The following is a 13,617-nucleotide window of genomic DNA, read 5'->3' as shown; positions in this document are numbered from 1 at the left end:
CAGCCAGACAGAAACAGACAGGACTGAGACAGACTCAGACAGGACTGATACAGACAGACAGAAACAGACAGGACTGAAACAGACTTAGACAGGACTGATACAGGCAGACAGAAACAGACAGGACTCAGACAGACTCAGACAGGACTGATACAGCCAGACAGAAACAGACAGGACTGAAACAGACTCAGACAGGACTGATACAGCCAGACAGAAACAGACAGGACTGAGACAGACTCAGACAGGACTGATACAGCCAGACAGAAACAGACAGGACTGAAACACACTCAGACAGGACTGATAAAGCCAGACAGAAACAGACAGGACTGAAACAGACTTAGACAGGACTGATACAGGCAGACAGAAACAGACAGGACTCAGACAGACTCAGACAGGACTGATACAGCCAGACATAAACAGACAGGACTGAAACAGACTCAGACAGGACTGATACAGCCAGACATAAACAGACAGGACTGAGACAGACTCAGACAGGACTGATACAGCCAGACAGAAACAGACAGGACTGAAACAGACTTAGACAGGACTGATACAGGCAGACAGAAACAGACAGGACTCAGACAGACTCAGACAGGACTGATACAGCCAGACATTAACAGACAGGACTGAAACAGACTCAGACAGGACTGATACAGCCAGACATAAACAGACAGGACTGAGACAGACTCAGACAGGACTGATACAGCCAGACAGAAACAGACAGGACTGATACAGCCAGACAGAAACAGACAGGACTGAAACAGACTTAGACAGGACTGATACAGGCAGACAGAAACAGACAGTACTCAGACAGACTCAGACAGGACTGATACAGCCAGACAGAAACAGACAGGACTGAAACAGACTCAGACAGGACTGATAAAGCCAGACAGAAACAGACAGGAGTGAAACAGACTTAGACAGGACTGATACAGCCAGACAGAAACAGACAGGACTCAGACAGACTCAAACAGGACTGATACAGCCAGACAGAAACAGACAGGACTGAAACAGACTCAGACAGGACTGATACAGCCAGACATAAACAGACAGGACTGAGACAGACTCAGACAGGGCTGATACAGACAGACAGAAACAGACAGGACTGAAACAGACTCAGACAGGACTGATACAGCCAGACAGAAACAGACCGGAGTGAAACAGACTTAGACAGGACTGATACAGCCAGACAGAAACAGACAGGACTCAGCCAGACTCAGACAGGACTGATACAGCCAGACAGAAACAGACAGGACTGAAACAGACTCAGACAGGACTGATACAGACAGACAGAAACAGACAGGACTGAAACAGACTCAGACAGGACTGATACAGCCAGACAGAAACAGACTGGACTGAAACAGACAGATTTTCTTTGGAGACGCCCAGACAGAGTAGAGGGTTTGTCTGTCAACAACCTGCTCTCTTCCCCTTCCCTCCCTCTCTTTTCCTCTCTTCACTTCTCCTCAACTGCCCTCGCTCTGGTCTCCTGCTTTATTTAGTCCCCAAGGACCAACCACTGTCCTGCCACAAGATCCACTTCACCAAAACCCCTTTTTTTAAACTCTCCTCCTTTCTTTCTCTCACTCCGTCACTCAGCCTGTGTGTGCCTCTCTTTCTCTAACTGCCTTGTTTAATAGACACCTGGACAGTTAGTGACATGACAATGAACCATCAGCACTGTTCCTCACAGAGGTGTCATGCTTCTATTTTGAAGTGGCATTGATGGCCAAATTCAATATCATTGAGTAAGAACGTGTAAAGGAAACTGTAGAGTGGTAAACTAAAATGACCTGATGACTGCTGGGGAAAGTAAACATGGAAAATTGCTCAGTGGCCTGGACTGAGACAGACATGTTGGACTGACAGAAGTATGGTGGAGAAATAGAGAGAAAATAGCCTTAGAAGAGCTAGGGAAGACCTTGTAAAACCACAGAAGAAGAAAAAACATTGACATAGATCAAAAGTGCAATGTGGGTGACATCTATGTCTACGACTGCGTCATGGGTCAAGGCAATGACTCTTATGTCATTCCATACTGGGTCTGATTCCATTTTAAAGACAATAAAACAGCCTGCAATCCATGTTTGGTATTAACTAAACTACCACTTCTATTACTATGGATAACACTGGCCTAAATGCCATAGCAATAGCCTGGACCCAGATCTGTTGGTGCTGTCTTGCTTGCTCCTATGGTCATTGTCACGTCAAATTGTACAAGACAGGACCAACAGATCTGGGACCAGGATACGGCAGCAATGCTTTACCACTCGGAATGCAACCCCAGGAAGGAATAATGACTTTTGAACAATTCTGTGATGTAAATCACAGAACAAACTGTGACAACTGTCGAGATCAACAACAGACAACAGATCTGACTCGTCCTTTTGATCACCCAGAAAATCAGCTTTCAAACATAAATTCCAATCCTTGTTCTACTACATTTTGATGTAAGACATTTGAGCCAGTTTGCTATACAGCAGGACAATAATCCTGCAGCAAATGGAATTGTGAATTATGATGTGGATTATAATTAATGGACATTTTTGTAGGAGTTGAGATTTTTCATAAGGGAAAATCAAGTCTAAAATTTCAAAGTGAAAATGACAAACTTCAGAAACCTTTTTAAACCTCACTGGAAATTCTCAGGACAGTTCTCCTGCAACAGGGTGATCAAAGATCAAGATCCTACATCTGCTCTCACTCTCGTTGGCTGGCCCTCGCTTCATACTCGTCGCCAAACCCACTGGCTCCATGTCATCGACAAGACCCTGCTAGGTAAAGTCCCCCTTATCTCAGCTCGCTGGTCACCATAGCATCTCCCACCTCTAGCACACACTCCAGCAGGTATATCTCTCTAGTCACCCCCAAAACCAATTCTTTCTTTGGCCGCCTCTCCTTCCAGTTCTCTGCTGCCAATGACTGGAACGAACTACAAAAAGCACTGAAACTGGAAACACTTATCTCCCTCACTAGCTTTAAGCACCAACTGTCAGAGCAGCTCACATATTACTGCACCTGTACATAGCCCACCTATATTTTAGCCCAAACAACTACCTCTTTCCCTACTGTATTTAATTAATTTATTTATTTTGCTCCTTTGCACCCCATTATTTTTATTTCTACTTTGCACATTCTTCCATTGCAAATCTACCATTCCAGTGTTTTACTTGCTATATTGTATTTACTTTGCCACCATGGCCTTTTTTTGCCTTTACCTCCCTTATCTCACCTCATTTGCTCACATCGTATATAGACTTGTTTATACTGTATTATTGACTGTATGTTTATTTTGCTCCATGTGTAACTCTGTGTCGTTGTATGTGTCGAACTGCTTTGCTTTATCTTGGTCAGGTTGCAATTGTAAATGAGAACTTGTTCTCAACTTGCCTACCTGGTTAAATAAAGGTGAAATAAATAAAAAAATTAAAAAATATGGTACGCAATGTTGTCTCAATGTTACTCTGATGATGTGTAACAGTGTAGAAGACACTTCTGTCCACTCCGGACCACTGAAATCCCCAGCTGGGTTAGGAACGTTCTGACGGGCCTTTCTGATGACACTTCTGCAGTAATCAGTCATCTTTGGGCAGATGTTTTCAGCTTCATTGAAAACTCAGAGAGCTTTTTAGAAGTGTATATTTTTACACAGGTTTTTATTGCGAGAGCTGCACACAAAATACTCGTAGTTCTGCACTTTATCTGTCACTGGAACCTTCAAGCATTCTTGAAACAATCATCCATTGTGCAAAAGTTATAGAACAGCACTATTGTTCCAAACTGAATTACCAATATGAGTCCACAGCCCACCACCATTATGGAAAAAGACAGCTAGCCCCGCTAAATGAAATATTTCTTAGATGCATTCTCAGTTTCATTCACAGTGATTTTCTATTACCATATCTTCCATAACCAGTAGTCTTTCCTTCTCCTAGCCTACTGAGGGAGCTGACCATGTTACTGTTTCTCATTGCATGGTGACTTATTATTTGCTGGAAAGTTCACAGTAGCCACAGCTGTAAGCCTTGGAGTCAGATAGGGGGTTAGAAGGAATACTCCCTGTCTGGGAAGATGTATCAAGTCCTCGGTGAAGGAAACACACACAGCCACAAATATTAATTCAGAAGAACACACATTATAGAACATGAGAGATTAATAATAACACATACATTTTATTTTTAATACACAATATAATAATAGGTATTTGTGCTTTTCAGGACACTCAAATACACTTTTCCTACGGCAGAAGGCCTGGGAATGCCATCTAAGATAAGTTGTGGTGTGTGTGGTGTGTGGGCACTGGGAAGTGTGTCTGTCATTGTCAGCCCCTGGGGAAATTCCAGTCACATGGGACCAGACTATGTGTGGCAGGAGGCTCTAATGTATCACTTGCAAATCCTGGTCTGCAACCAGTCATTTGACTTTTTCACTCTTTAGAAATTGAGTTTCATATTGATTTTCCAATCTCGTTTACGGACTACCCATGAATATGGAGAGGGTGTGCAAAGAATATGCATACAGTATACCCGTCAAAAGTTTTCTTTATTTTGACTATTTTCTACATGGTAGAATAATAGTGAAGACATCAAAGCTATGAAATAACACATATGGAATCATGGCAAAAACATGTTAAACAAATCCAAAAGTATTTTATATTTGAAATTCTTCAAACGAGCCACCCTTCGCCACAGTCACAAAGATCATCAAGCGCTATGATGAAACTGGCTCTCATGAGGACTGCCACATGAATGGAAGACCCAGAGTTAACTCTGCTGCAGAGGATAAGTTCATTAGAGTTATCAGCCTCAGAAATTGCTGCCCAAACCGATGCTTCAAAGAGTTCAACATCAACTGCCCAGAAGAGAATGCGTGAATCAGGCCTCCAAGGTCGAATTGCTGCAAAGAAACCACTAAAGGACACCAATAATAAGAAAAGACTTGCTTTGGCCAAGAACCACGAGCAATGGACATTAGACTGGTGGAAATCTGTCCTTTGGTCTGATGAGTCAAAATTTCAGAATTTTTGGTTCTTACTGCTGTGTCTTTGTGAGACGCAGAATAGGTGAACAGATTATCTCCCTATGTGTTGTTCCCACCGTGAAGCATGAAGGAGGAGGTGTGATGGTGTGGGGGTGTTTTGCAGATGACACTATCAGGGATTTATTTAGAATTCAAGGCACACTTAACCAGCATGGCTACCACTGCATTCTTCAGCGATACGCCATCCCATCTGGTTTGCGCTTAGTGGGACTATCATTTGTTTTTCAACAGGACAATGACCCAACCCACCTCCAGGCTGTGTAAGGACTATTTGACCAAGAAAGGGAGTGATGGTGTGCTGCATCGGATGACCTGGCCTCCACACTTGGTCTCCCGAGTGGTGCAGCGGTCGAAGGCACTGCATCTCAGTGTTAGAGGCGTCACTACAGACCTTGATTCGAGTCCAGGCTGTATCACAACCTGCCGTGATTGCGTGTCCCACAGGGGGGTACACAATTGGTCCAGCATCGTTAGGGTTTGGCCTGGTTAGGCTGTCACTGTAAATAAGAATTTGTTCTTAACTGACTTGCCTAGTTAAATAAAGGTTAAATAAAATGTTGTTGTTTTTTTAGTTGGAGCGCAGAGGAAAGGAAAAGCAGCCAACAAGTGCTCAACATATATGGGAACTCCTTCAAGACTGTTGGAAAAGCATTCCAGGTGATGCTGGTTGAGAGAATTTAAGGAGTGTGCAAAGCTGTCATCAAGGCAATGGGTGGCTACTTTGAAGAATCTCAAATAGATTTTTTTGGCTACCACATGATTCATAGTTTTGATGTCTTCACTATTATTCTACAATGTAGAATAAGTGCATGGCGCCAAGTCTAGGACCAACAGGCTCCTCAACAGCTTCTACCCCCAAGCCATTAGACTGTTGAAAAATTCATAAAAATCACCACCGGACAATTTACATTCAAACATTTTCTTTCAGAAAAATAAAACATTATGCTTGATGACAAAGTCAGTAAACCCTCAAATGTAGAATAAGTGCATGGCGCCAAGTCTAGGACCAACAGGCTCCTCAACAGCTTCTACCCCCAAGCCATTAGACTGTTGAACAATTCATAAAAATCACCACCGGACAATTTACATTCAAACATTTTCTTTCAGAAAAATAAAACATTATGCTTGATGACAAAGTCAGTAAACCCTCAATAATTGGCCGTTACGTGAAGTTGCCAAATGTTAAGACTGATGCAGTTTCACATTAAGTCAAGTTCTGGGCTCAGGGCTTGCATGGAAAGAAAATGACAGCATTTGTCGAGCAGATGTTTGTGTTGTGTTCAAAGTGAACGTTCTGGAAAGTCTAAGGATGGCTGCTGTGCTGTGTGTGAAGGGAAAAATGTCCAGATTCACCACATTTAAAAACAACAAAAAATGCCTTTGAGCATTTGATCACAGTCAACTTTAATAGATTATCATATTCCTTTTGTTAGGTCCAGTAACGTATAGAAAGCTTTTTATTTCTGTCCCGAAGAAAAATATGTTTTTTTTTGATACAACGAAAATACACACACACACACACACACACACACACACACACACACACACACACACACACACACACACACACACACACACAATAAATGTTGTTTCATAGTTTGGAATTAAGATACTTTCCTTTATAGTCCTGCTTTATATAACAAGTTTTAATTTGTAATGTTTATGGCCACTTATTAAAACTTTATTTAATTTCAAACAACAATGACATGCCTAAATAGAGGAAGTCAGGCTGTAACATAATTTATACTGTAGTACACACAATGTAAATTGTAATAGTCTATATTTTGGTACAACTGTAGAGGGCTACAATTACAGTACAATGACGTCCTACCTCGGCCAATTGTACACCGCCCTATGGGACTCCCGATCACAGCCGCCACTTGGGAGCCCCACTTGGTGATATATATTCAATCTGCATTATCAAAGTATCGCGGAAGATTTGCCTTAAAACGTAAAGGTAATTTCAGATTGAGCCGACATATGCAGCGTTTACTTTCAATCTCAGGATAAGACCCAGATGCAGACAACTTGAGTCACAGATGTTTATTGACCAAAACAGGGGGCAGGCAAAACACAGGTCAAAGGCAGGCAGAGGTCTGTAATCCAGGGCAGAGTCAATAAAGTAGAGAACAGCAGGAAGGCTCGGGATCAGGACAAGCAGAGGCTCGTAAACGGGTCAGAGTCAGGCAGGTATAGAAAGGCAGGCAGGCTCGGGGTCAGGGCAGGCAGGTATAGAAAGGCAGGCAGGCTCGGGGTCAGAGTCAGGCAGGTATAGAAAGGCAGGCAGGCTAGGGGTCAGGGCAGGCAGGTATAGAAAGGCAGGCAGGCTCGGGGTCAGAGTCAGGCAGGTATAGAAAGGCAGGCAGGCTAGGGGTCAGGGCAGGCAGGTATAGAAAGGCAGGCAGGCTAGGGGTCAGAGTCAGGCAGGTATAGAAAGGCAGGCAGGCTAGGGGTCAGAGTCAGGCAGGTATAGAAAAGCAGGCAGGCTAGGGGTCAGGGCAGGCAGGTATAGAAAGGCAGGCAGGCTAGGGGTCAGGGCAGGCAGGTATAGAAAGACAGGCAGGCTAGGGGTCAGGGCAGGCAGGCTAAGGGTCAGGGCAGGCAGGCTAGGGGTCAGGGCAGGGCCGCTAGGGGTCAGAATCTGGGAAACTAGGAAACAGAGTTGAGAAAGCAGGGTGACGGGAAAACACGCTGGTAAGACCTGACAAGACAAGACAAACTGGCAACAGAGAACACAGGTATAAATACACTGGGGATAATAAGGAAGATGGGTGACACCTGGAGGGGGGTGGAGACAAGCACAAAGACAGGTGGAACAGATCAGGATGTGACAGTTTACCGTGAATGCGGTCTCCAGTAACGCGGGAACATTGCCTTTAAATTTAAATAGGACCTTCCGCTATACTTATTATTTATTTTTTTGTGAGCAAGTTTGTTTTTGTTCTAATTCTTTTCTGATGAGAGATGAACATGTTTGTGATAACTAAGTCATTTTTAGCTAATTATCTTTAAAAGTATCATTTACATATAATATACATACTTTTCTATGATGTCTGTATTGTTTATGATAGCATCTACTTTGGCTGCAGTATTAATATGCGTGACTGAGTTGTTTATCACTCATGGTGTGAAGTGACATATCAGCACCCTTCAGTTCCTGGCCCAGACAGAACCATTTCTCCATACCAGCTATTGTGAAAGCGGCTCTTATGCCAATACAAATGGCTCTAAATGCCTAAAACAGCTGTCACTCATGGTCCCATGCCAGATTATTGGAGGGTTTATGGTTTCCTGCATTTCGTCATCGAATTTCATCCAGCAATAATCTTGTGATTTGGAACAATTTCCTGAGCACAAGTCCAATCCCTTAGTCTCACATATTCTGCTCTCTCCACTGTCACAGCTTTAACTACAGTATGGTACTAGACTTAAGTGGGTTATTATTAAGTTATTACACAAATTCCATCATTATTGTATTAAACAGTAACGTTTGCCATTTTGTCAATATCTGAGTCATTTTGTGATGCTGAAGAACTTCATGGTGTCAGTTTGAGCCTTAATAAGTAGACCTATAGTATTTATTGGTCAGAGTGCTGTTTGGTTCAGATCATTATGATAGAAACCCAGATCAAGAAGACACACCGTTGGCCTTAAACACCCTGGAATGCTAACCAGCCATGAAGGATGTGATGTGACCTGATCTGCGAGTTATGCCTAATTATTTAAATAAACGTGCAGCAGTTGTAGATTTTTCACAGATGGCCTTTTTTTATGTATCCCAGATGAACCATGTCTTGGACATGTCCCAAACTGTCTGTAAAAATGGTGAGAAATTAAACCCAGGCATATCCATGGTCAATGTCATTCTCAAAGCAACTCAGCCGCTGAGAAACAGTTGAAAACGTTCAAACTCGCTTTGAAAACACTGATATTTCTGTATCTGCTTACATTGTGTCGCCGGAAAGCGATTCTAGATTCAAGACACGGATCCTGTCAGTCAACGTCTGGATCGAAACATATTCTGCTACCAGAGAGAAACAGAAATCACAATCTTCACTACAGTTTGGGGTATCGTACTACAGTGGACATCATCTATCAACACCTACCCTATACTGAGAATGATCCGAAATCCCTTTCAGTTGGAAAAGCAAAGGAGTTGCTCAGATCCAATGTGGAAAAGTCTTTAGTTGACGTGTGTTGTTCTTGGCATGGATGGTTGTAATGACAACATTACCCTTCCTGCAGAAGGAATGCTGCTTCCGAAGGGGTCAAGGTAGAAGGTTCCTTCAAGATCAGACATTACACAGTCCAGAGGTGTTACACAACAGCAGGCTGTCTACCAAACCTTCCCTTCACACTGTAATACAGAACAGTGGAGTATCATTGAAATGGAATTAGAGAAGATTGCGTTAGCTGTCTACACAATGGGCACATCAAATCCACACTGGGAGGAAATTAAATTCAAGAAATTCATCACACTGTTTAGACAGGTCTCTGGAAACTCCAGCTGGATATTTGGCTAAGCTTCACTACAAAGCCTCGTGAATACGTTCCTCATTTATCCTCATTTATTCTCCCACAGCTCTGACTCACTTCCTGAAGAGTGTCTCTGTGTTCTGCTTTAATCAGGCGATGTCATATACAAACAGCTAAATCAGACTGTCGGCTCATCAAAAAAACAGAGAGAGAGAGAGAGAGAGAGAGAGAGAGAAGGCAGGGTTCTGAAGTCTGATGGAGTCTGACCACAACTGAACACAAATCCACTTTGTCCATGTTGTGTATGTGATTCTGAGGGAGCTGGAAAGCCACAAATCAGTTAAATCCAAACTTGCGGAGCTATTGGATAACCAGCTGGTCCCGTGCTGTAGGAGGCTACGACTCTGCCACAGCCAAAACCAGCTGGTAGTGTACCGTAGGAGGTTACAGCTCTGCCACTGCCAAAATGCCACTCTAAAACACAAATTAGAATACACACTCATACAGAAGGCAAATAAATGCTTACATTATTTCCAATATTCATTCATTTTTACTTATACATGTCTACTATATGTACATAAAAATGGTGTAATATTGTGAGAATGTTCAAGAACCTGACAATGCGAAATACATTTTTTGATTGATCAGTTTTATTCACTTAAGAAACCATTATGTCCCAGATTTATATGTAATAAAATGATATATATATATATATATATATATATATATATATATATATATATATATATATATATATTTCACTCAAAGGTAAACTTTTAAGACTTAGTGGGAGAACAATGTAAAACCAATGGATCAACAGTCGGGAGATGTTGACTAATATGCATCATTCAGTTATGTTGTCAGTAAATCAGAATAATAGGACTCACAGTAATAACCTACTATTCAATTCAATTCCATATTTTTACTTAAAGCTCATTGCATGATTGTTGTATTCCAAACCGAGAAAATACAGTAGAATTTAGTCTTTGACAGTGCAAAAATCCAAGCCATTTTATCAATGCAAGGCACTTGTGGAATGTTCACAATAATATCCTGTTATATTCCCAAATTACAGTCTCAGGAGCTTGAGGCTTTGCTCACAAGCATATCTTTTTTTATTTGATCTTACACATCCAGTTGATCATTCCATCCTCGTTCCATTCCTTCCTCTTCTTGCTTACCTTTACTTTATCTTTATTCCTCCACTCCTTAGCCAATCAACAAACACCTTTAGTCAGAACACCCGTCGTTGCTGTTTCTTGAGAGAGTATAAGCCCATGTCTTCTTTCTACTCATGAGAGCATAGTGAGTATGTAGGCCTATGTATGTAACTCTGTACCTACAAATGCAACATGATCACATCAACTCACTGCAATTTCAGACGTTTGTCCAAATGGCTGCAAAATTGACCTTTGACCACTGCGTGGCATATGTGGCGGGTCAGGGTCATAACTGAGCGTGCTCTGAGCTCTGGTCGCTGTCGTGACTGTCCTCATTACCAGGGGAACTGGAGGAGTGGTGTAATCCTCCCACCACGCCACAGTACTCTGACGGCAACAGCGTTCCCTTCTTCACGTTGACAAGTTCTTTTTCCCGGGCTGCTGCCACCTGTTGACCTCCTTTAACACGCTTCCACTTCATCCTTCTGTTCTGGAACCACACCTTCACCTGGAGGAGAGGAGACCAATTGGTTTACAGGGGAATTAGTGGAAGTTATATGACAGGGGGTCCAACTCAATACCTGGTGGACCACAGTGACTGCTAATTTCAGCTCTTTCCTTTGGTCTGATTTAGACACTCCTAGGGAGGAAGGAAAACATGCAGATGCTGTGGCTCTCAAGGACTAGAGTTTGACACTTGGATCGTTTGCAGGAAAGTGAGTTGATCATAGCCCTTCTCAATAACAAGAGCAATATTAGCCAAGGTTTTAGAAAGTATATTTAGGTTAGTAATAATAACCACATGAAGAAAACATCAACAACTTTTCATTGCACAAAGTTTAACTGTAGTCTTAAGGCCTTGTTGTGAGAGAGTGGAGATGGGGTGTATATGGAGTGTGAGGGTCTGAGGTAACTCAATGCCACTGTGGGTGCGTTGGTTGTAGGGTTCTGGGGACTGAGTTCTTGGCAAATAGACCCGTCTGTAAAACCCTAGCGTCCCCCCACCTCCATGTAAAACCCTAGCGTCCCCCCACCTCCATCCCTACTCAGTAAAACCCTAGCGTCCCCCCACCTCCATGTAAAACCCTAGCGTCCCCCCACCTCCATGTAAAACCCTAGCGTCCCCCCACCTCTTCCCCCATCCCTACTCAGTAAAACCATAGCGTCCCCCCACCTCTTCCCCCATCCCTCCTCAGTAAAACCCTAGCGTCCCCCCACCTCTTCCCCCATTCCTCCTCAGTAAAACCCTAGCGTCCCCCACCTCTTCCCCCATCCCTCCTCAGTAAAACCCTAGCGTCCCTCCACCTCTTCCCCCATCCCTCCTCAGTAAAACCCTAGCGTCCCCCCACCTCTTCCCCCATCCCTCCTCAGTAAAACCCTAGCGTCCCCCCACCTCTTCCCCCATCCCTCCTCAGTAAAACCCTAACGTCCCCCACCTCTTCCCCCATCCCTCCTCAGTAAAACCCTAGCGTCCCCCACCTCTTCCCCCATCCCTCCTCAGTAAAACCCTAACGTCCCCCCACCTCTTCCCCCATCCCTACTCAGTAAAACCCTAGCGTCCCCCCACCTCTTCCCCCATCCCTCCTCAGTAAAACCCTAGCGTCCCCCACCTCTTCCCCCATCCCTCCTCAGTAAAACCCTAGCGTCCCCCCACCTCTTCCCCCATTCCTCCTCAGTAAAACCCTAGCGTCCCCCACCTCTTCCCCCATCCCTCCTCAGTAAAACCCTAGCGTCCCCCACCTCTTCCCCCATCCCTCCTCAGTAAAACCCTAGCGTCCCCCACCTCTTCCCCCATCCCTCCTCAGTAAAACCCTAGCGTCCCCCACCTCTTCCCCCATTCCTCCTCAGTAAAACCCTAGCGTCCCCCACCTCTTCCCCCATCCCTACTCAGTAAAACCCTAGCGTCCCCCCACCTCTTCCCCCATCCCTCCTCAGTAAAACCCTAGCGTCCCCCACCTCTTCCCCCATTCCTCCTCAGTAAAACCCTAGCGTCCCCCCACCTCTTCCCCCATCCCTCCTCAGTAAAACCCTAGCGTCCCCCACCTCTTCCCCCATCCCTCCTCAGTAAAACCCTAGCGTCCCCCACCTCTTCCCCCATCCCTCCTCAGTAAAACCCTAACGTCCCCCCACCTCTTCCCCCATCCCTACTCAGTAAAACCCTAGCGTCCCCCACCTCTTCCCCCATCCCTCCTCAGTAAAACCCTAGCGTCCCCCCACCTCTTCCCCCATCCCTCCTCAGTAAAACCCTAGCGTCCCCCACCTCTTCCCCCATCCCTCCTCAGTAAAACCCTAGCGTCCCCCACCTCTTCCCCCATCCCTCCTCAGTAAAACCCTAACGTCCCCCCACCTCTTCCCCCATCCCTACTCAGTAAAACCCTAGCGTCCCCCACCTCTTCCCCCATCCCTCCTCAGTAAAACCCTAACATCCCACTGTGTGTTGGGAAACTCAATGTCCTGAATCTGTTGGTGTGAACCCTCCTCTATCAGTGTATGTGACTGGGAGATTTACGGCCTCAGTGAAACAGACCTCTGCCAGCGCAGCAGAGCACACACAAACACACACACGCACACACACACACACACACACACTCACACACACACACAGACACACATACACACACACACACACACACACACACACACACACCACAGGAGTGTGCAACCCAGCTCCCCCACCTCTCATTTCACGCACATACACACACACACACACACACACACACACACACACACACTTCTTCCGACACACCAGCTCCCCCCCACACACCCTCTCTAGCTCCCCCACCTGCCTCTTCACAATGCATGATCTTATGTAAACCCCAAGGGACACCTCATCTACCGGAGCTGGCAGCCGAGAGCCAAATGATTATCTACAAGATCATTAGTCGCAGTTGCACACCAATTGAGTCTGGGATCCCCTGTTGCCGTCAACGGGGTGCTTTGGGTC

At 44.6% G+C, this 13,617-nt stretch overlaps 1 protein-coding gene across 1 annotated transcript in view; it reads right to left on the bottom strand.

Moving 5' to 3' along the window:
* Positions 1-10,304: 10,304 nt before the first annotated feature.
* LOC135551388 (homeobox protein MOX-2-like) overlaps positions 10,305-13,617 on the bottom strand; it is a 13,803-nt gene continuing 10,490 nt past the window's right edge. The window contains exon 3 of the mRNA XM_064982607.1: positions 10,305-11,181. Coding sequence (XP_064838679.1) covers positions 10,960-11,181 — 222 coding nt within the window. The 3' untranslated portion in view covers positions 10,305-10,959. The remainder of the gene's footprint in view (positions 11,182-13,617) is intronic.

The sequence above is a fragment of the Oncorhynchus masou genome, chromosome 13 (assembly GCF_036934945.1).
Source record: "Oncorhynchus masou masou isolate Uvic2021 chromosome 13, UVic_Omas_1.1, whole genome shotgun sequence".
NCBI classification, from domain to species: domain Eukaryota; kingdom Metazoa; phylum Chordata; class Actinopteri; order Salmoniformes; family Salmonidae; genus Oncorhynchus; species Oncorhynchus masou.
The sequence above is the reverse complement of the archived record's forward strand: the minus strand, read 5'-3'. Positions and strand labels throughout refer to the sequence as shown.